At 47.9% G+C, this 24358-nt stretch overlaps 1 protein-coding gene across 1 annotated transcript in view; it reads right to left on the minus strand.

The window, feature by feature from the left end:
- Positions 1 to 2986: 2986 nt before the first annotated feature.
- Positions 2987 to 24358, minus strand: part of LOC142467895 (extracellular serine/threonine protein kinase FAM20C-like) — a 30547-nt gene continuing 9175 nt past the window's right edge. The window contains exons 4-10 of the mRNA XM_075573852.1: positions 23157 to 23249; positions 22676 to 22791; positions 20527 to 20707; positions 19602 to 19711; positions 14373 to 14454; positions 13879 to 13938; positions 2987 to 7312 (exon numbers count right to left, since the gene is read on the minus strand). Coding sequence (XP_075429967.1) covers positions 7084 to 7312; positions 13879 to 13938; positions 14373 to 14454; positions 19602 to 19711; positions 20527 to 20707; positions 22676 to 22791; positions 23157 to 23249 — 871 coding nt within the window. The 3' untranslated portion in view covers positions 2987 to 7083. The remainder of the gene's footprint in view (positions 7313 to 13878; positions 13939 to 14372; positions 14455 to 19601; positions 19712 to 20526; positions 20708 to 22675; positions 22792 to 23156; positions 23250 to 24358) is intronic.

Consider the following 24358-nt stretch of genomic DNA (forward strand, 5'->3'; position numbering starts at 1 on the left):
TGCAATGTCAGTGGGGTTTGTCAGAGTAATATCCCCCTTAGTGATATTACTTGGTTGTTGATGGTTAGGAGGCTGGAATATATTGTTGATAACCTTCCAGAAGTTAGCTGGGTTTGTTGTATTTTGGTGGAGATTGTCAGAGTAATATTGTGCTTTTGCATGTCGTTTGCCTTGTGCACATGTTCCGCAGGCATCTGTAGTGATTGAGATCCTTGGTAGTGCCAGTTACTTTGTAGCTTTTCCACAAGGTATCCCTGAGCTGGTAGAGTGCAATAAGGTCAGTTGTAACCCATGGAAGGTGGGCCCCCCGTACCCTTATTTTGCATAGTGGAGCATGGGTATCGCATAGTTTTAAGAACTCGGATTGGAAATAGTCGAGTGCAGAATCAGGGTCGGGAATTAAATCGATTCTGTGCCATGGGCAGTTGGTAAGGTCATCCAGAAACTGTTGTGGGTTAAAGTTTTTAAATGTTCTAGTGAGGAGAACTTTAGGGCTTGATTGGGGCAGTTTAATTTTCCTTACACCGTACACTATTGCATGGTCACTGAAAATGTCAGGAAGGATGCCAGAGGATTGGGTTCTGCTGGGGTTTGAGGAGAGAATCCAGTCTAGCAAGGAATGGTTATGCGATTTCAGGTTTATCCGTGTGGGTTGGGAAATGAGTTGCGATAGGTTAAGTGACTTGCGTTGTATCTGGATTTTGTGGTTTTTAGGGTCAAGCCAATTGAAGTTGAAATCCCCAAGAACTAGCAGCTCACTCTTCTCATTCAGAGAGGAAATGGAGCCAAGAAATTGGGTGATATCAGTCAGGGATTGTAGAGGGGCTTTAGGGGGGCGGTAGATGCCAGCGAGCAAGATTTGCTTAGAAAAGGGGAGGCAGATTTTGCCAACTAGAATTTCAAAGGAGGGTGGGCTTGGGGGGCAATTTAACAGTGTAAATTGTAAGGTGTCTGCAATATAAAATAACACCCCTCCTCCTCTCTTTGACCTATCTCTCCTAAAAATGGAGTATCCCTGAATGGCGATATTTACATGAGGACTTTTAAGGGATAGCCATGTTTCTGTAAGAATGATGGCTTTGGGTTTATGCATAAGGCACCATGCCCTTAGTTCGTCCAGTTTGGGCAGCAGGCTCCGGATATTTATATGGGCGACAGATAGGCCTTTTTGGAATTTAAAGGTGGAATTCTCAGGGGCATGGGACAGAGCTGAAATGTATGATTTCTTCATCTCTGGCATCCGAGGTTAACGTGGTAAACGTTACACTGCATTGGGCTCCGGGGAGAGCTCCATTCCCCCCCTCCCAAACCCCTCCCCCCACCCCACGGGCCCTTAATGTTTCTATCTCCTGAACCGAGCTGCGGATTTTCTAAATAAAAACAACGTCGGAATTTAGTGGGAAAAATAAAATGCACAAAAAATACGGGACCCCCAGCGGTATTACCTCCCAGAGGGGTGAAACGGGGAACTAGGGGAAAATGCCGGGCAGGGTCCGGATCGCTGACTAAATAATATCCAGGGGTGGGAACGCCAGTCCTCAGGGGCCACCAACATGTCAGGTTTTAAGGATATCCCTGCTTCAGCACAGGTAGCTCAATCAGTGGCTCAGTCTTCGACTGCACTGCCTGTGCTGAAGCAGGGATATCCTGAAAACCTGACCTGTTGGCCACCACAGCTGTACAGTGTCTTTGCTCCCACGATCTGAGCTCCATGCTTTCATCTCCACTTGTTAGAACTCCTGTCTGTCCCTTTTAGACCCATGTTTTATAGCCTGGGAACAGGGCAGAATCCAGAGCGCTGATGCTCCTAAATGTTTATACCAGGGCGTGTGTGTGATTACTATGATGCAGAGATGTAATTATTTACTTCCCTCACTCTCCCCCCCCCCCCTCTCCTTTCTCACTCCCCCTCTCCTTTCTCGCTCTCTCTCCTCTCCTTTCTCACTCTCTCTCTCCTCTCCTTTCTCACTCTCTCTCCCCTCTCCTTTCTCACTCTCTCTCCCCTCTCCTTTCTCACTCCCCTCTCCTTTCTCACTCTCTCCCCCTCCCCTTTCTCATTCTCTTCCCCCTCTCCTTTCTCACTCTCCCCACTCTCCTCTCACTCTCTCTTACCCCTCACCCTCCTCCTCACTTTCTTCCCCCCTCTCTTCTCTCTTCCCTCCCCCTTTCTCCCTCTCTCCCCTCTCTGTTCTCACCCTCTCTCCTTTCGTTTCCATCTTCCCTCCCCACTCTTTCACCCCGGCTGAAGTCTATTCATCCCCCCAGCCCTCCCACTGTCCCAGGAAAGAGGCCTACAGATGTGTAATACTAGTTCTAAATAGACACAACTACATATCATTCTGCTTTTAATTTAACCCCTTGAGGGCCGGAGCACGGGTGATGGCGCCCGAGTGCCACGGCCCCTCCAGCGCAGCAAGGTCAGTGTGACCGCGGCGGCCATTTGAGAAAATGGAAGAGGAGGGACCCTCCGCCTCCGTTTCCTCACTGGTTAAATCCCGTCCTACGCTCCTGTGGAAAGCCGGACGCGATCGAACCCGGAAAAAAAATCCCCAGCCCTCTGAGGGTAACGCAAGTCGCTAGGTCATGAGGTCATAGTGTTGAATCAGGGGCGTCTCCGGAGCTGACCCCCCCCATGAATTTCAGCTCCGGGGACCCCCTGCTTCTGGAGATACAGACCCTCCGTATGGGGCGCCAGTAGTCACTCTGCTCGGCTACCAGGGTTTGAGCTGCAAGCTGTAACAATAGACAATGTTACCATAGTAATATCAGGATACATTGTAGCTGCTGAGTTACACTGATTGAAGGAGTGACTGAAACGGAATGGCGGCCATTATGTTAGGCCCCCAAGGAGGATTTTTACAGATTTATAGCACCAAACGATTGCCACCTAAGATAAGAATGTAGAAGTATACATTGCACAGCCTTTACATATACAATAATAATAATTAAAAAAAAGAGAAAACAAGTGGGAAAATAGTTATTGCTGCTTTAATAACTGTACATTATTAGTGTAATATTATTTATAATTGCCAAATTGTGAAAATAATACATCTGGTTCACCTACTGCATATAGCTAATTAGTGGTTGATACACCGCAACTTAATCGTATGCTAACACTATTAACAGGCGGAGAAATTTCCGGCTAGTATGTAAGCGCACATACACCCCGTAAAGTCATCAATAAAACAGCTTTCCGCATACGCCCAAAAATATATATTCTAATAGTGACAGTTTTTGAAGTGAAACGTCTTTGTTGGCACCTACCTATAAAAATGTTGCTGGGACAAGTCTGCTTCATGGTGACAGAAGTCTGTAACATAAGTGACACGCGCATGCGCATAACACCTTTCTCTCCCAGTTTCTTCCCTGCGCATGCGCAGAGGCGGATAACTTTGTGCGCATGCGCAGACGGATAACTTTGTGCGCATGCGCAGACGGATACCTCTGTGCGCATGCGCAGAGGCGGATAACACCGTGCGCATACGCAGGGACGGATAACACCGTGCGCATACACAGGGACAGATAACACCGTGCGCATACGCAGAGACGGATAACACCGTGCGCGTGCGCAGAGACGGATAACACCGTGCACGTGTGCAGAGACGGATAACACCGTGCGCGTGCGCAGAGACGGATAACACCGTGCGCGTGCACAGAGACGGATAACACCGTGCGCGTGCGCAGAGACGGATAACACCGTGCGCGTGCGCAGAGATGGATAACACCGTGCGCATGTGCAGAGATGGATAACACCGTGCGCATACACAGGGACAGATAACACCGTGCGCATACGCAGAGATGGATAACACCGTGCGCGTGCGCAGAGACGGATAACACCGTGCGCGTGCGCAGAGATGGATAACACCGTGTGCGTGCGCAGAGACGGATAACACCGTGCGCATGCGCAGAGACGGATAACACCGTGCGCGTGCGCAGAGACGGATAACACCGTGCGCGTGCGCAGAGACGGATAACACCGTGCGCGTACGCAGAGGCGGATAACACCGTGCTCATGAGCAGAGACAGATAACACCGTGCGCATACGCAGAGACGGATAACACCGTGCTCATACGCAGAGACGGATAACACCGTGCGCATACGCAGAGACAGATAACACCGTGCGCATACGCAGAGACAGATAACACCGTGCGCATACGCAGAGACGGATAACACCGTGCGCATACACAGAGACGGATAACACCGTGCGCATACGCAGAGACAGATAACACCGTGCGCATACGCAGAGACAGATAACTTCGTGTTCATGCGCAGAGACGGATAACACCGTGCGCATGCGCAGAGACGGATAACTTCGTGTTCATGCGCAGAGACGGATAACACCATGCGCATACGCAGAGACGGATAACACCGTGCGCATACGCAGAGACGGATAACTTCATGTGCATGCGCAGAGACGGATAACACCGTGCGCATACGCAGAGACGGATAACACCGTGCGCATACGCAGAGACAGATAACTTCGTGTTCATGCACAGAGACGGATAACACCGTGCGCATGCGCAGAGACGGATAACTTCGTGTTCATGCGCAGAGACGGATAACACCATGCGCATACGCAGAGACGGATAACACCGTGCGCATACGCAGAGACGGATAACTTCATGTGCATGCGCAGAGGCGGATAACACCGTGCTCATGCGCAGAGACAGATAACACCGTGCTCATGCGCAGAGACAGATAACACCGTGCTCATGCGCAGAGACAGATAAGACCGTGCGCATACGCAGAGACAGATAACTTCGTGTTCATGCGCAGAGACGGATAACACCATGCGCATACGCAGAGACGGATAACACCGTGCGCATACGCAGAGACGGATAACTTCATGTGCATGCGCAGAGGCGGATAACACCGTGCTCATGCGCAGAGACAGATAACACCGTGCTCATGCGCAGAGACAGATAACACCGTGCTCATGCGCAGAGACAGATAACACCGTGCGCATACGCAGAGACAGATAACTTCGTGTTCATGCGCAGAGACGGATAACACCGTGCGCATGCGCAGAGACGGATAACTTCGTGTTCATGCGCAGAGACGGATAACACCATGCGCATACGCAGAGACGGATAACACCGTGCGCATACGCAGAGACGGATAACACCGTGCGCATACGCAGAGACAGATAACTTCGTGTTCATGCGCAGAGACGGATAACACCGTGCTCATGCGCAGAGACGGATAACACCATGCGCATACGCAGAGACGGATAACACCGTGCGCATACGCAGAGACGGATAACACCGTGCGCATACGCAGAGACAGATAACACCGTGCTCATGCGCAGAGACGGATAACACCGTGCTCATGCGCAGAGACGGATAACACCATGCGCATACGCAGAGGCGGGACACACACACCCTAATGAAGTTAAAGAACAAAACATGAACATTTCTTGTAAATGTATAATAACATTATGTAAAAAAAAAAGAAAGAAAGGCAACCTGCAATGAAAAAGCCGATTAATATATATTGGCTCAGGCGGCTTAGGTTGTAATAAATGATTGTACCGTATGTAGAGGATTAGAAAACATATTAAACGTTTCTTAAAGTAGATAGCTGAGACTTTAACAAGCAAGTTACATTTATCCGCGCCCTTCCCCAATTACTGCATTACCTACGCAAAAAGTAAAACCAATGATGAGTAATATGAGCCTAACAACTGTCACCACTTGTCACAAAAATCTTTCTTATTGTTCTTCAATAACAAAGATTATTGTGTCAAGTTCTGAAAGTTGACAGGGGCAATTTGTTAGGTCCGATTAAGGCAGCATTTCTATAGTAAAACCGGTTGAATAGTAGATAATCGCTGGTAGATTTTAAAAGGGAAATGTTAAAACGGTGAGCCCGGTCTAAGTGAAACTTCTGTGTGTTTTGTCCCTGAAATTGTATTTTGATTTTCCTTTTTTTTTTTTGATTGAATGACAAACGTTTGGGAGAATAATTACAATGTTCTCACATTGAAGTGGGCTGATCGGTTGAACCCCTTCGTTGGGCGTCTATAAAGCGTCTTCTATCCATAAAAAAAAAAGAATTTGTATCTTTCGGGCTATTCTCGTTTACTTTATGTACAGGTAATCTAGCATTACACCTCAACCCGCTAATCACACAAACGTTCATGGGATACCTAATAAAATAAATTATTGCAATCAATATACTCGTATTGGACATTACGTAATTATCCTCCAAATAGTTGAATGTGACCCGTAATAAAGTAGCCAACCCTCCTACTCGTTTTTCTGTAACTCCCCCCTCCCCAGAGCGGGACCTCGTTATTTTTGCTCCGGGGACCAATTGGTTCTCAAGATACAAGTAGAGCGTCCCTGTCCCCTTCAGGGGAAACAAAATGGCGGTATAAACCTCCAGCATAACTTGGGCCAACAGGAAGCAACAACGCCATCTGTAGTGGCTTACTGTTGGCCGGCATGATGCTGAAGATTGAAATACTGGGAGGTAACCGGCGCTACCTTTCTCGGTTAGTATCTCAGGAACCAAAAGGTTCCCATAGCTGATAGTAACCAGGTTTATCTCCAAGAGCCCTGCCCCCCCCCTCCCATCCTAGTAAGAACAAGGGGGAAGTGAGTGCAGCTGCGTCATGGAGAGTGGATTCCTTGTGCAAAAAATATCCCTCCCCATAGAGCAGGAGTGGCCAACTCCAGTCCCCAAGGGCCACCATCAGGTCAGATTTTCAAGATATCCCTGCTTCAGAACAGGTGGCTCAATCAGTGGCTCATCCTACGACTGCACCACCTGTGCAGAAGCAGGGATATCCTGAAAACCTGACCTGCTGGTGGGCCTTGAGGACTTGAGTTGGCTGCTCCTGCCGTATACTTCCATGGGATCCCCACATGACTTAATAACCGTCTTCATTAGTTTCAATGAGATCCCCTCTACAAGGCCTTATTTGTATATAACTGATTTAATCAGTCCCCTTAAAAATAAATACTTTCATTGTTTTTAATGGGATCCACTCATGATTGGTCTCCATCGCAACGTATGGGAAACAGGTTTTTGAAGGGACGGGATGGGAAAAGATCCCCTGTACCCTCGGCTCCGGGGTCCTTATAGCTTGGTCATATCGTCATGGACAACCCGCTGGCGCCCGTTCTTCTTCAGGCATTGCCTCAAAACGCTCAGGGTGACACCCAGCCTGCGGTCCAAGGCAGAGAGGTGAGGCTCCGACAACACGGGTGTGAGGGGGTCCAATGAGAGCGACTCCCGCATCAGGTCGCTGAGACGGTACGAGTCCGAGGAGAGGAGCTGCAGACGCTGAAGGGTGGACTTCTTAATCCTAGGTGAGGAGGAAGGAGCAGCTTTGTGGTTATCCAGCATGGAGGAGATGAGAACACTACAATGTCCATCGTTATGGAGTACCCCATAGAAACATAGAATTTGACAGCCTGTAATAACCACTTGGCTCACCTTGTCTTTATTTATAACAACACTTATATAGCGCTCTTATCCAGGGCGATGTATATTAGTTAGTAAAACAAAGGTGTGGTTATATATAGGTTAGATTATAGAGTAACTGTTAAGATGTCACTGTGGTGGGTAGGGAGGGAATGTGGAAACATTATGGTCGGGTTATGGGTTAGGTGCATTGAGAGCTTGCTTGGTTGGTGGGTAGGGGGGGGACATTATGGTCCGGTTATGGGTTAGGTGCATTGAGAGATTGCTTGGTTGGTGGGTAGGGGGGGGGGACATTATGGTCAGGTTATGGGTTAAGTGCATTGAGAGCTTGCTTGGTTGGTGGGTAGGGGGGGGGGACATTATGGTCGGGTTATGGGTTAGGTGCAAACGAAAAGAGCGGAGAAAGCTCACTGAGATGTAGAATATACAGTTATATAGTAAAATAGTCCCACGATAGGACTTAACAATGCAATGATACAGTTATACAGTTATACAATAATAAATTTACATCTAGCTTGTAGGTACGGAGAAGGTCACCGGGAGATCCGAAAGTGCAGCTGCGGAAGCAGATTAACCAGGTCCGGGCCCGTGAAGCTCTGTCGGCTAACCGTTCCTCTCTCCTACCGGTTTGCCTCTCCACCAGTTCTTTATGAAGCACGCAGTGCGAAACACGTTGAGGTCACGAGGGGCTGCTACGTGAGCTTCTATTGGTGGAGAGTCAAACCGGTAAAAGAGAGGAACAGATAGGCGACGGAGCTTCACGGGTCCCAACCTGGTTCATCTGTTCCCGTGGCTGCTCTTCTGGATCTCCCGGTCACCCACTCCGTACCTCCAAGCTAGTTGTAAATTAATTATTGTATAACTGTATCATTGTATTGTCCAGTCTTATCTTGGGGCTATTTGACTATATGAATTTATATCCTGGATTTCAGGGCGCTTTCTCCGCTCTTTCCGTTTGCATTGCTTTGTGAGTTCCCGTCTGGGGGCTCACATTACAGGAGATCGTGGAGTTCTCCAGCGGACGGCAGCAAGAGACTTGCAGATCTTTTTATAAACATTTGGGACAGCGTGAGCGCAGATTTCCTTTCAAATTGTCTATGGGTAAGGTGCAGTGAGAGCTTGCTTGGTTGGTGGTTAGGGAACATTATGGTCAGGCTATGGGTAAGCTGCATTGAGAGCTTGCTTGGTTGGTGGGTAGGGAACATTATGGTCAGGCTATGGGTAAGGTGCATTGAGAGCTTGCTTGGTTGCTGGGTAGGGAACATTATGGTCAGGCTATGGGTAAGCTGCATTGAGAGCTTGCTTGGTTGGTGGGTAGGGAACATTATGGTCAGGCTATGGGTAAGGTGCATTGAGAGCTTGCTTGGTTGCTGGGTAGGGAACATTATGGTCAGACTATGGGTAAGGTGCATTGAGAGCTTGCTTGGTTGGTGGGTAGGGAACATTATGGTCAGGCTATGGGTAAGGTGCATTGAGAGCTTGCTTGGTTGGTGGGTAGGGAACATTATGGTCAGGCTATGGGTAAGGTGCATTGAGAGCTTGCTTGGTTGCTGGGTAGGGAACATTATGGTCAGGCTATGGGTAAGGTGCATTGAGAGCTTGCTTGGTTGCTGGGAAGGGAACATTATGGTCAGGCTAAGGGTAAGGTGCATTGAGAGCTTGCTTGGTTGGTGGGTAGGGAACATTATGGTCAGGCTATGGGTATGGTGCATTGAGAGCTTGCTTGGTTGCTGGGTAGGGAACATTATGGTCGGGCTATGGGTTAGGTGCATTGAGAGCTTGCTTGGTTAGTGTGGGGGGGGGGGAACATGGTCAGGCTATGGGTTAGGTGCAGTGAGAGCTTGCTTGGTTGGTGGGTAGGGAACATTATGGTCGGGTTATGGGTTAGGTGCATTGAGAGCTTGCTTGGTTAGTGGGCAGTGGTTAGGGTCAGGTCTCTGGATTTAGTCTTTTCGGTGGCATGGTGATGGGTCTGATAGTGGAGGCAATTGGATTGATTCCATTTTCCTACCTGCTGTAGAACCTTATACTTGGTTTCCATACAGAAACCCAACCTCTTAGAGAAAAGAGAACTTCAAAGAGAGAGACCTCTGCTGTGGCTGTGGTTTGGCTTCCAACCGTTTCCACTGCCAGAGGGGACGAGCAACGCCTTGCAAAGCATCATATAATGTGTAATCTGCAGGTACTACAGGGGTTAAGTCTCTCGACTGCAAAATTGGGGCAAAAATGTAGCATCAGATTTATCAAAGAAATACAACTCCTGGGGGTGATGTATCGGAGTAAAAGTGACCCAAATTACGTCATTTTCATCTGGCGTCTCTGTGTCAATGTATCAAGCTCTGTGCTCTGAGTTTAGTGTCCCCTTGCGATTTCAGGGAGTGTCAGGAGGAGGAGTCACATGACGCACAGATTAGAGATGTATCGAACTCTGCGTCCAGAAACAAAAATCAGAATTGACGTCAACTCTTCTAGTTTGCGTCACATAGGAAAAACTGTCTTACATTTGACACAAATACGAGCGGAAAATGCAGCCATGTGTCAAAACAAACGTCTACTCACTTATAATCCCGTTGGAAAGGGGTGATGTGTTTTAATTGAATCCTGTGCTACTTCTTTGCACAAATCCGTTCACAATCCAGGGGGAGCACATAAGGGAAATAAAACAAGAATACAATCTAAGTGCAGACAATATGACAAATGGTGAAGAAATATACTAAGTCTTGGCTCTTTAGTCCAGCCTGCTCACAAGATGTAGATAAAATACGGGCAATAAGGAACACTGTTTCTTTGCAGGAAGACCTCTATTTCGATTGTGATGAAGACCTCCAATCTCAGCAAAACAGCGGTGTATATAAGGAAGGAAAGATGTACATAGTGCAGACCAATCATAAAACACGTGGCTTTTATAGGGTTAAAAAATGAACACTTACAATATGACCATTCAAATAATGCATATATCACGACAATTGTGATGGAAGAGAGAATGCGGTGGACATCTGGCTCACCCCCCGCCTCCGGTCTGCAATCTCTGTGTAAGACGCCGCTAGGTTGAGCTCTCCACCTCCGGGGCTCCCTCTGAGGTGTGCCGTGCCGTCACGTCACCTCCGGTTGGCCACGACACGTCACCTCCGGTTGGCCACGACACGTCACCTCCGGTTGGCCACGACACGTCACCTCCGGTTGGCCATGACACGTCACCTCCGGTTGGCCACGACACGTCACCTCCAGTTGGCCACGTCACGTCACCTCCGGTTGGCCACGACACGTCACCTCCGGTTGGCCACGTCACGTCACCTCCGGTTGGTGTTTCTGGGTCTAAGAGCTCCTTCGCTGATTCTCTGATCCAGTGGGCGGCTACCACTCTACGCGTTTCGCCAATCAGATGCGTGGCTTCGTCAGGAGTGTACCGCCCCCTCCTACCTAGCAACCTAATATACCCTCCATAATTGGCAATTAATAAAAGGTGTTTACTTCTAAAAGGTCTGCACTCATTTATGACGTTAAATACTTTATTGGCAATTCCATCTGTGTATATAAGGGAGTATTATACTGTCTCTGTACGTTCTCCCTACCTACCAATTAGATTGTAAGCTCCTCGGAGCAGGGACTCCTTCCTTAATGTTACTTTTACAGTATGTCTGAAGCACTTATTCCCATGATCTGTTATTTATATTTGTTATTTATATGACATGTATTACTACTGTGAAGCGCTATGTACATTTTATGGCGCTATACAAATAAAGACATACATACATAAGCAATTATTATAACAAAATCTCCCGGAGGTGGAGAGCTCAACCTAGCGGCGTCTTACACAGTGATTGCAGACCGGAGGCGGGGGGTGAGCCAGATGTCCACAGCATTCTCTCTTCCATCACAATTGTCGTGATATATGCATTATTTGAATGGTCATATTGTAAGTGTTCATTTTTTAATCCTATAAAAGCTACGTGTTTTATGATTGGTCTGCACTATGTACATCTTTCCTTCCTTATGTACACCGCTGTTTTGCTGAGATTGGAGGTCTTCATCACAATCGAAATAGAGGTCTTCCTGCAAAAAAACAGTGTTCCTTATTGCCCGTATTTTATCTACATCTTGTGAGTAGGCTGAACTAAAGAGCCAAGACTTAGTATATTTCTTCACCATTTGTCATATTGTCTGCACTTAGATTGTATTCTTGTTTTATTTCCCTTATGTGCTCCCCCTGGATTGTGAACGGATTTCTACAAATTGGGGGACCTACGAAACCAGTCCCTACCAGCTGGGTTTGAGCAGGGGGTTTTAATTCATTTATTTTTCATGGTATTATCACGTTTTTTTCACTGAACTATTTTGAATCACTTGATTGATTTAATATATTCACTGCATAATTAGGAGTGAACACTATTAGTGTTAGCGCCTTTTTTCTTCACCATCACACAACACCTATTTCTTTGCACCACATTTTGCCCCAGATGTGCTAGCTGGAGATTTTAACACACAGCCCTCGAAGACTGTAGTCTCGTTTATGGCGCTGAGTATGTGAAGTGTCACTTTTAGCTCCCGCCCTTGCTGAACATGTCATACATAGCTTTATAAGTTGATGACAACCCTAACCCATCACAGTTTTCAGCAACAAAAAAGGACACTTATGAGCACATTCACATCTAAACAGGGCCCACAAACGCACAGTGTACCGTGCTTCCACTACAGCAAAGGATTCTGGGTAATGACATGCTCATGTCACCATTTGAATACTCTTTCTAGACGGTTATCTGGGGTAAAATGGGCAACTGAGAAAGGTACCTGATCCCATTAAATAATCCCTTCCTAATCCGTCCCTAAAAATAGCAACTGTTTCCAGCATGTCTGTTTACTAAAGTCCCGGTTACAAGACGTGGGGCCATTAAAATGCACCCGATTTATTAAGAAAAAATATTCCCCTTGGAACCAATGGGATTTTTGTTTCTGTTTATCAATGCAGAGCTGGTTTTTTTCCCCTTGTGACAGGGTGAATGAACGTCACCAGCCATATGCCTGGAAAACCTATGTTTAGGCTTGCAGTGCAGCAGTGACGAGGTTAAGTTGAGAAGGGCTGCTTAATTAGTCTGACCCCAGCTGCATAATCAAGGTGTTAAAACCCCAGGCTGTACACACAGGCAAGAGAGCTGGTGAGGAGACAGGGCTGAAAATGCTGAAGAGATTACTGCTGTAAGGTCTGTGTTGCAAAGTACATGTGTGATGAACTGTCTGTCTCCTGCATACAAAAGAGAAGCTGCCTTATTTTTGTTTTGTCTGCTGAAGAGAAGCTATTTTGTTCTGTCTGCTAAAAAGAAGCTATTTTCTTTTGTTTGCTGATGAGAAGCTATTTGTTTTTGGTGTGCTGTATGTTTTAGGGCTCAAATAAATAAGCCTTATCCAAAGAACCCGCCTGTGTGGTTGCATGTACCCTGCAACATCCCTGTTTTGGCCCCAGTTTTGCAGCGGGGAGACTTCGGGGTGTCGCAAATGCTACGAAAGAAACCAATAATAAAGGAGCTCTATTAACCCACTGACTGGCAGAGAGGCCTGCAGTGTTGCTGATTTTTCTGTTGGAAGATGGGTTAAAATTAGCTGTCTGCTGATTTTTTTTTGCAATTTTTTGTTAGCGTCTGTGTTTTTCCGTGGTACCCCAACTTCTGGGGACCCCGAGGTTCCCGATCAATGAGCAGTTTTGTCCAAGAATACTTGCTTGGCGAAGACAAAATGGCCGCTGAGTCAAGGTTTGCTACGAAATGCCAACAAAATGTGGCAAAGCTATCGGGAGATGACATCGCGACTTTCTGTTCCCCGCACCCATACTTGTTGTTTTTTGTGAGAGGGAGCGGCTCAGTGAGCAACAACACTGACTGGCACTGAGTTTGAAGCAGGGGAACCTGGTTCAATTCCCGGTGTCGGCTCCTTGTGACCTTGGGCAAGTCATTTTATCTCCCTGTGCCTCAGGCACAATAAAATAGATTGTAAGCTCCACGTGACAGGGACCTGTGCCTGCAAAATGTCTTTGTAAAGCGCTACGTAAAACCAGCAGCGCTATTTAAGAACATGCTATTATGATTATTATTATTTGTGTGTGACAGGCACAAACAAAATAATACAAATATCTTGAGACGGGGGTGTTCTCCGGACATTGGGGTACCACAGATCAGCTCCATTGTTCAGGTAATCTTTAAAACAAAATGGTGAGAGCAGAAGGATGGTCAAGTATTCAAGCTGCCAACCCCTCCGACAGACCCGTGCCACACTTTGAAGCTGGAATGAAGTTGCAAACCAAAGTGAAGATGAGAGACTAAGATTACAAAGGACCCCATTAAATAATCCATGCATTGGAGAAGATCGACCATTTCTTGGGACCTAGAAGGATAGAGCATTAATCCACATTGCTTTTCCCGCCCCTCTGTCAGAGGAAAAGTGTCTAACAAGACTGACCGGCAGCACTGCTGGAGAGGGGCCAGGATGGAAAGGTCATCATACGAGTGACGTCCGAACCTGGGGGTTAGAGCACAGACAGTCAATATTACGGGATCGTCTTTCACTTACTCTGCTTCAAACTCTCTACCTCCTCTCTCTAATTCTCCAATGCTACTGTACACTCCTCCTCCTGCATTCGTTCTATCACTTCTCTGTCTTCCTCAACACTTTCCAGCTCTTTGATCTCTTCCATCGCCACACACACACACTTCCTCCCTCTCTCTCTTTCTCCTTCAATTTCACCCCTCTTTGTACTCCCCTTCTTTCTCACCTATCTAACTCCTCTTTCTTTCCCTTTCTCATCTCTTCCCCCTCTCTATATACTGCATAGGTCTATCTCACTTCATCTCTACCGCTCTCTCTATTTTTCTCTACCTATTTTTTTTTCTCTCCCCCCACCCCTCACGCCCTATTCCCAAATCCCTCTTTCTCCTCCCCCTCTGTCCTCTCACCCTCTGCCATTGTCCAGATGGAGGAGGAAAGTTTGGTTCCCAAACTTCTCGAATGTCTCATAGTGATGTCGATCTTGGTTTCCTTTGGGAGAGAAATTTACAAACACATGAAGATCATGGTCGTGGGGGAATAACCACGAGATAACCCCCAAACTGGGAATCCTAACCCAACCTACCCACTTCCAGAAACCTACCATCGCTCTCACTAAACAATAAGTCAAGGGAAGGACCCTTAGTATGACTGCCATGTTGTTTGTCTGGGTTTCTTGATTCTTGTGCCCTCAATCCCAGAGTAAAACCAACAGTCCCTCCCCTCAATAGACAGGGAGAGAGTAGTCATTTATGACACTGGCTTTGCCACTGAAGGCAACCAATGTGTGTTAGAGAATGGTGATCCCACAATAGTCTATTGGATGTGATGAAGGGCGTAGGAGGAGGGTGGTGATCCCACAGACGTGTATTGGATGTGATGATGGGCGTAGGAGGAGGGTGGTGATCCCACAGACATGTATTGGATGTGATGATGGGCGTAGGAGGAGGGTGGTGATCCCACAGACGTGTATTTGATGCGATGATGGGCGTAGGAGGAGGGTGGTGATCCCACAGACGTGTTTTGGATGCGATGATGGGCATAGGAGGAGGGTGGTGATCCCACAGACATGTATTGGATGCGATGATGGGCGTAGGAGGAGGGTGGTGATCCCACAGACGTGTATTTGATGCGATGATGGGCGTAGGAAAAGGGTGGTGATCCCACAGACGTGTATTGGATGTGATGATGGGCGTAGGAGGAGGGTGGTGATCCCACAGACGTGTATTGGATGTGATGATGGGCGTAGGAGGAGGGTGCTGATCCCACAGACGTGTATTGGATGTGATGATGGGCGTAGGAGGAGGGTGGTGATCCCACAGACGTGTATTGGATGTGATGATGGGCGTAGGAGGAGGGTGGTGATCCCACAGACGTGTATTGGATGCGATGAAGGGCGTAGGAGGAGGGTGGTGATCCCACAGACGTGTATTGGATGTGATGATGGGCGTAGGAGGAGGGTGGTGATCCCACAGACGTGTATTTGATGCGATGATGGGCGTAGGAGGAGGGTGCTGATCCCACAGACGTGTATTGGATGCGATGATGGGCGTAGGAGGAGGGTGGTGATCCCACAGACGTGTATTGGATGTGATGATGGGCGTAGGAGGAGGGTGGTGATCCCACAGACATGTATTGGATGTGATGATGGGCGTAGGAGAAGGGTGGTGATCCCACAGACGTGTATTGGATGTGATGATGGGCGTAGGAGGAGGGTGGTGATCCCACAGACATGTATTGGATGTGATGATGGGCGTAGGAGGAGGGTGGTGATCCCACAGACGTGTTTTGGATGCGATGATGGGCGTAGGAGGAGGGTGGTGATCCCACAGACGTGTTTTGGATGCGATGATGGGCGTAGGAGGAGGGTGGTGATCCCACAGATGTGTATTGGATGTGATGATGGGCGTAGGAGGAGGGTGCTGATCCCACAGACGTGTTTTGGATGCGATGATGGGCGTAGGAGGAGGGTGGTGATCCCACAGACGTGTTTTGGATGCGATGATGGGCATAGGAGGAGGGTGGTGATCCCACAGACATGTATTGGATGCGATGATGGGCGTAGGAGGAGGGTGGTGATCCCACAGACGTGTATTTGATGCGATGATGGGCGTAGGAAAAGGGTGGTGATCCCACAGACGTGTATTGGATGTGATGATGGGCGTAGGAGGAGGGTGGTGATCCCACAGACGTGTATTGGATGTGATGATGGGCGTAGGAGGAGGGTGCTGATCCCACAGACGTGTATTGGATGTGATGATGGGCGTAGGAGGAGGGTGCTGATCCCACAGACGTGTATTGGATGTGATGATGGGCGTAGGAGGAGGGTGGTGATCCCACAGACGTGTATTGGATGCGATGATGGGCGTAGGAGGAGGGTGGTGATCCCACAGACGTGTTTTGGATGTGATGATGGGCATAGGAGGAGGGTGGTGATCCCACAGACATGTATTGGATGTGATGATGGGCGTAGGAGGAGGGTGGTGATCCCACAGACGTGTATTGGATGTGATGATGGGCGTAGGAGGAGGGTGGTGATCCCACAGACGTGTATTGGATGCGATGATGGGCGTAGGAGGAGGGTGGTGATCCCACAGACATGTATTGGATGTGATGATGGGCGTAGGAGGAGGGTGGTGATCCCACAGACGTGTTTTGGATGTGATGATGGGCATAGGAGGAGGGTGGTGATCCCACAGACATGTATTGGATGTGATGATGGGCGTAGGAGGAGGGTGGTGATCCCACAGACGTGTATTGGATGTGATGATGGGCGTAGGAGGAGGGTGGTGATCCCACAGACGTGTATTGGATGCGATGATGGGCGTAGGAGGAGGGTGGTGATCCCACAGACGTGTATTGGATGTGATGATGGGCGTAGGAGGAGGGTGGTGATCCCACAGACGTGTATTGGATGCGATGATGGGCGTAGGAGGAGGGTGGTGATCCCACAGACGTGTATTGGATGCGATGATGGGCGTAGGAGGAGGGTGGTGATCCCACAGACGTGTATTGGATGCGATGATAGGCGTAGGAGGAGGGTGGTGATCCCACAGACGTGTATTGGATGTGATGATGGGCGTAGGAGGAGGGTGATGATCCCACAGACGTGTATTGGATGTGATGATGGGCGTAGGAGGAGGGTGGTGATCCCACAGACGTGTTTTGGATGCGATGATGGGCGTAGGAGGAGGGTGGTGATCCCACAGACGTGTATTGGATGCGATGATGGGCGTAGGAGGAGGGTGGTGATCCCACAGACGTGTATTGGATGCGATGATGGGCGTAGGAGGAGGGTGGTGATACCACAGACGTGTTTTGGATGCGATGATGGGCGTAGGAGGAGGGTGGTGATCCCACAGACGTGTATTGGATGTGATGATGGGCGTAGGAGGAGGGTGGTGATCCCACAGACGTGTTTTGGATGTGATGATGGGCATAGGAGGAGGGTGGTGATCCCACAGACGTGTATTGGATGCGATGATGGGCGTAGGAGGAGGGTGGTGATCCCACAGACGTGTATTTGATGCGATGATGGGCGTAGGAGGAGGGTGGTGATCCCACAGACGTGTATTGGATGTGATGATGGGCGTAGGAGGAGGGTGGTGATCCCACAGACGTGTATTGGATGTGATGATGGGCGTAGGAGGAGGGTGGTGATCCCACAGACGTGTATTGGATGTGATGATGGGCGCAGGAGGAGGGTGGTGATCCCACAGACGTGTATTGGATGCGATGATAGGCGTAGGAGGAGGGTGGTGATACCACAGACGTGTTTTGGATGCGATGATGGGCGTAGGAGGAGGGTGGTGATCCCACAGACGTGTATTGGATGTGATGATGGGCGTAGGAGGAGGGTGGTGATCCCACAGATGTGTATTGGATGCGATGATGCGTAGGAGGAGGGTGGTGATCCCACAGACGTGTATTGGATGTGATGATGGGCGTAGGAGGAGGGTGGTGATCCCACAGAAGTGTATTGGATGCGATGATGGGCGTAGGAGGAGGGTGGTGATCCCACAGACGTGTATTGGATGCGATGATGGGCGTAGGAGGAGGGTGGTGATCCCACAGACGTGTATTGGATGCGATGATAGGCGTAGGAGGAGGGTGGTGATCCCACAGACGTGTATTGGATGTGATGATGGGCGTAGGAGGAGGGTGATGATCCCACAGACGTGTATTGGATGTGATGATGGGCGTAGGAGGAGGGTGGTGATCCCACAGACGTGTTTTGGATGCGATGATGGGCGTAGGAGGAGGGTGGTGATCCCACAGACGTGTATTGGATGCGATGATGGGCGTAGGAGGAGGGTGGTGATCCCACAGACGTGTATTGGATGCGATGATGGGCGTAGGAGGAGGGTGGTGATACCACAGACGTGTTTTGGATGCGATGATGGGCGTAGGAGGAGGGTGGTGATCCCACAGACGTGTATTGGATGTGATGATGGGCGTAGGAGGAGGGTGGTGATCCCACAGACGTGTTTTGGATGTGATGATGGGCATAGGAGGAGGGTGGTGATCCCACAGACGTGTATTGGATGCGATGATGGGCGTAGGAGGAGGGTGGTGATCCCACAGACGTGTATTTGATGCGATGATGGGCGTAGGAGGAGGGTGGTGATCCCACAGACGTGTATTGGATGTGATGATGGGCGTAGGAGGAGGGTGGTGATCCCACAGACGTGTATTGGATGTGATGATGGGCGTAGGAGGAGGGTGGTGATCCCACAGACGTGTATTGGATGTGATGATGGGCGCAGGAGGAGGGTGGTGATCCCACAGACGTGTATTGGATGCGATGATAGGCGTAGGAGGAGGGTGGTGATACCACAGACGTGTTTTGGATGCGATGATGGGCGTAGGAGGAGGGTGGTGATCCCACAGACGTGTATTGGATGTGATGATGGGCGTAGGAGGAGGGTGGTGATCCCACAGACGTGTATTGGATGTGATGATGGGCGTAGGAGGAGGGTGGTGATCCCACAGACGTGTATTGGATGTGATGATGGGCGCAGGAGGAGGGTGGTGATCCCACAGACGTGTATTGGATGCGATGATAGGCGTAGGAGGAGGGTGGTGATCCCACAGACGTGTATTGGATGTGATGATGGGCGTAGGAGGAGGGTGGTGATCCCACAGACGTGTATTGGATGTGATGATGGGCGCAGGAGGAAGGTGGTGATCCCACAGACCTGTATTGGATGCGATGATGGGTGTAGGAGGAGGGTGATGATCCCACAGACGTGTATTGGATGTGATGATGGGCATAGGAGGAGGGTGGTGATCCCACAGACGTGTATTGGATGCGATGATGGGCGTAGGTGGAGGGTGGTGATCCCATAGACGTGTATTGGATGCGATGATGGGCGTAGGAGGAGGGTGGTGATCCCACAGACGTGTATTGGATGTGATGATGGGCGTAGGAGGAGGGTGGTGATCCCACAGACGTGTTTTGGATGTGATGATGGGCGTAGGAGGAGGGTGGTGATCCCACAGACATGTATTGGATGCGATGAAGGGTGTAGGACGAGGGTGCTGATTCCACAAAAGTCTATTGGATGTGTTGATGTGTGTAGGAGGAAGATGCCATTCAAGTGTATGGGGATATGGACAGGCGTTGCTCAATTCCTTACCCATGAAGAAGTCCAGGATGCAGAGATCTATCAGGTCTAGGAGTCTGGTTCCCTGGTCATAGGGCGGGTGCACTATCACTGTGTCACAATAATCCGGATTTAACTCCCAGCTATAGGAGAAGCAGAGATCAGATTGGGGAATAGGTATTAGCCTGGTACTGCCAGAAAAATGCACAATTATACTATCTATCTATTTGATATCTTTCTGTTTGCCTGTCTATCTTTATATCTCTATTTGTCAATCCGTCCGTCTGCCAGTCTTGGATTTATCCATCTATCTATATATCCCGTCTCTTCTCCATTAACAGTGCTATTTTCATATAACTGATTTATAACTAGTCTCTTTAGTCTGTTACTGGAATCATTACTTCAGTCTTTCCCTGGGTATATACAGGTGTATGTTCAAAATAAGGTGGTGTTTATCAACCAAGTTTTCAGTCAGTCAGTCTACAACAAATCTATGATCTCCGGGAGAAACAGCTGCGGGATCAGGGCTCTTCCACCAGTTCCCCAAAGGGGCCAGATCACAAAACATTTAAGAGTAGAAGGGCAACACGTTTATTATAATGTCAGTTTAGAGACATTGGAAGACTTCAAAATTATGATTCAACATTTTGCAAACATTTATAACATCTGTACCATATATATTTACATGGCTTTAACATATATATTTATGTGGCTTTAACATATATATTTACATGATATTTACATGTACCATATATATTTACATGATATTTACATGTACCATATATATTTACATGGCTTTAACGTACAAGTGAGTTTTAGAGAGAAAACTGCACTTCTCTCCAGCTAATTTCATACTAGTTGCCTGGGCAGCTGAGAGTCCAAGAGCCAAATCAAGGCCCCTCCCGGGGCGCCAGCTGACGAACTATCAAGTTATCAGACCCCCCCTCTGTGTACTTACTCAGCCTTCCTGCTCTTGTGATAGGAGCGCCTCCATGGGCTGCGCCAGGACTTCCTTTTGGCAAGCACAGTGTCCGGTAGGAAAGCGGCCAGCGACCCCTCCAGAAGGTCTGGCTTCCCACACAAGGCGTGCTCCGTGGAGCAGTAGTAGGAGCACTCACCATAGAAACACACATTGTTAGCTGTGAGACAGAGAGACGTGAGATCAGGGCTGAGGGGTTAGTGTGGTGTGGTCACTGATAGAAAAGAAGGGAGTGCATCCATGGAATGGAGTTTACTTGTGAGTGTGAGTGTTGGGAGGGCATGACTGGAAATACTCACTCACCTAGAGTGAGTCTCACTTGTTGAAATACACTCACTCGTCTTGAGGGCCAGTCCCTGGAAGGTAGCTTTACTCATTTAAATTGCGTCTCACTCATAGTAAGGCATCCTCACTTATTGGGAGTGAGTCTCACTCAGAAAGCGGCCTCAATTATTAACAGAGAGTGTCACTCATTGGAAGGCAACCTCACATATTAAGAGTGAGTTTCACACATTAGAAGGCAGCCTCACACACTGGAAGTGAGTCTCACTCACTGGAAAGCAGTCTCACAAATTTAGAGTGAGTGCCACTGATTAGAAGTGAGTGTCACTCATTGGAAGCGAGTCTCAATCTTTTGGGTCTTGTCTGGCTCTAAACATCACATGTGCAAGAATCGAATGGACAAAGGGGACCTTGAAATATAATTCCTAACAGAACACATGAACCTCGTCACCTCCCTGCACTCTTCTCAAGATATTTAGAATCTACATTTCAATGAAAAAGCCCCAAACCTCCAAATCTATGATCTCCATGTGTGCATCTTGGCAAAACAATGCTCATTTAGCGAAGGAAAAACATGGATTATAAAGATGAGTGAAAGACAATAGATTGTGTTTCACAACTGGGGTGACACGTCTGGTAACCCTACCCAAACGTTAGCGCCCACGAGGCCACACTCAGACGCGATCGCCAGAACATGTTCTGGAGAGAGAGGGGGAGAGAGAGAGAGAGACAGCCTATCTCCTTTCACTCACTTCTCTCCTGGTCTCATCTGCAGCTGAGATGAAGCCACCAGAGATGAAGATATTCCAACCTCTAAAAGGCAAAATCAGGGGTAGATTTGGGGGTTCTGGACCACAAAAACTACATTTTAATGGAAGACTGCAGAGTCCATGGGACGCTGATGCTCAAAATGAATGAGAAAGACCTCAAATTGTATTGTATTGTATGTATTGTATGTCTTTATTTATATAGCGCCATTAATGTACATAGCGCTTCACAGCAGTAATACATGTGGTAATCAAATAAATAACAGATAATATAAATAACAGATCATGGGAATAAGTGCTTTAGACATTAAGGAAGAGGAGTCCCTGCTCCGAGGAGCTTACAGTCTAATTGGTAGGTAGGGAGAACGTACAGAGACAGTAGGAGGGAGTTCTGGTAAGTGCATCTGCAGGGGGCCAAGCTTTATGTGCCATGTGTTCAGAATAGCCACAGTCCTATTCATATGCTTCTTTAAGCAAGTGTGTCTTAAGGTGGGTCTTAAAGGTGGATAGAGAGGGTGCTAGTCGGGTACTGAGGGGAAGGGCATTCCAGAGGTGAGGGGCAGTCAATGAAAAAGGTTTAAGGCGGGAGAGGGCTTTAGATACAAAGGGGGTAGAAAGAAGACATCCTTGAGAAGAACGCAAGAGTCTGGATGGTGCATAACGAGAAATTAGGGCTGAGATGTAAGGAGGAGCAGAAGAGTGTAAAGCTTTAAAAGTGAGGAGAAGAATGGAGTGTGAGATGCGGGATTTGATCGGAAGCCAGGAGAGGGATTTCATGAGGGGAGATGCTGAGACAGATCTAGGAAAGAGTAGAGTGATTCTGGCAGCAGCGTTAAGGATAGATTGTAGGGGAGACAGGTGAGAGGCAGGAAGGCCGGACAGTGAGACTCTCAGAAAATTGGTGAAGGTAGTATTATGCTGGGTTTGTAAAAGTACCGGTACTCCCAGTTTGTAAATAAGAAAGTAGTGGTTCTCTGAACCCTTTATAATCATCACACAGAGACCTCGGAACATCTTACTTTCTCCCTGACAGAAGTTCCCTTATCCCTGGCTGGAGGTCTCCCATGTTGGTCCCTCACCTGGTGAGATGTAGAAGGTCTTGGCCAGCTTCTTGTCTGTGGTGATATCTCGGACCTCCTTGGTCAGGTTCACCAGACGCCCAACGACAGGCGGGATGCGGCGGAAGTCCAGGATCCTTCATAGGAGAGGAGAAGTGTGATACATGAGTGAGCATGGCTGTATATATGTGTGTATATGTGTGCCTGTATGTAGCTGTATCTGTTGCTAACTGCAGTTGTGTGTTTGTATCTGTAAGTGTGCCTGTCTCTTAAGTGTGTGTCTGTGTATTAGTGAGACAATAAGTGTGCATCTGTTTGTATGTGTGTAAGTTTGTGTCTTTTGTGCTGCTAACTCTGAATTATGCCTTATTGTAACTGTATGTAATTGTTTGTTTGTGTGTAGCTATGTGTCTAGAGTCTGTGTGTAAATCTTTGGGCACCTGTCCAACTGCAAAGCTACTATTTCTGCATTGTGTTTGTGTAGTTGTGTGCCTGTGTGTACCTGTCCAGGTGGAAAGCTGCTATCTCTGAGTTATGTCGCTCGAAGTCTGAAAAGTAGAAGAAGTCTGCGGGCGTCTCCTGGTCCCTGCTTTGTCTGAGAGAAACCAAAGAAAATATAATATATATATATATACACGCCCACGCACACGCACACAGAAGTATTCACCCCCTACCAATAATATCACAGTTACATAGTAGTTGATGTACTCCACTCACGACTTTAGCCCAACCTGAAAAAGTTCCATTTATGACAACCCTCTGTTGTCTGTCCTTCAACCAGTTTTCAATCCAGGTGCATATATTATTACTGAGTCCAATTTGCTTTATTTTGTACACCAACCTCGTGTGAAACCGTATCAAAAGCTTTTGCAAAATCTAAGTAGACCACATCAACTGCATTACCCTGGTCTAAATTCCTCCTTACCTCCTCAAAGAAACAAATAAGGTTAGTTTAGCAAGATCTATCCTTCGTAAATCCATGCTGACTATTACTAATAATTTTGTTTCCCATTAGGTATTCCTGAATATTATCCCGTACTAAGCCTTCAAGTAGCTTCCCCACTATAGATGTCAGGCTTACAGGTCTGTAATTCCCTGGTTGTGATCTAGCTCCCTTTTTAAATATAGGCACCACATCTGGTTTACGCCAATCTTGTGGTACTGAGCCTGTGGAAATGGAGTCCTTGAATATTAAATATAATGGTTTTGCTATTACTGAGCTTAACTCCTTGAGAACTCTTGGATGTATGCCATCGGGCCAGGTGCCTTATTTACTTTAATTTTATCAAGCCGTCTATGAACTTCTTCCTCAGTTAACCAATTGTTCATTAATATAGACGTTGTGGCTTCCTCCTGCGGCACTACTATTGACACAAGTTGTTGAATTACAAATAATATATGCGCATTGTTTCAAACTAACAATTTTTATTCAAAGTTACAGAGGGGAGAATGGATGGTGCAAATTACAGGGAATCCTGGAGGAAAAGCTGTTCCAGTTCAGCCCAGACTCTGACACTGGGGAGGGAAGTCACATTTCAGTAGGACAATGACCCGAAGCAGAAAGCCAAAGTCACACTGGGACATGGAACAAGAAGAGAATGGATGTTATTGAGCGGCCCAGTCACAGTCCTGACCTGAATCCAATGGAACAGTTATGGCGAGACTTGAAGACCGTCGCCATCGACGATCCCCAACAAACTTAAC

The sequence above is a fragment of the Ascaphus truei genome, chromosome 17, assembly GCF_040206685.1.
Source record: "Ascaphus truei isolate aAscTru1 chromosome 17, aAscTru1.hap1, whole genome shotgun sequence".
In the NCBI taxonomy this organism is placed as follows: domain Eukaryota; kingdom Metazoa; phylum Chordata; class Amphibia; order Anura; family Ascaphidae; genus Ascaphus; species Ascaphus truei.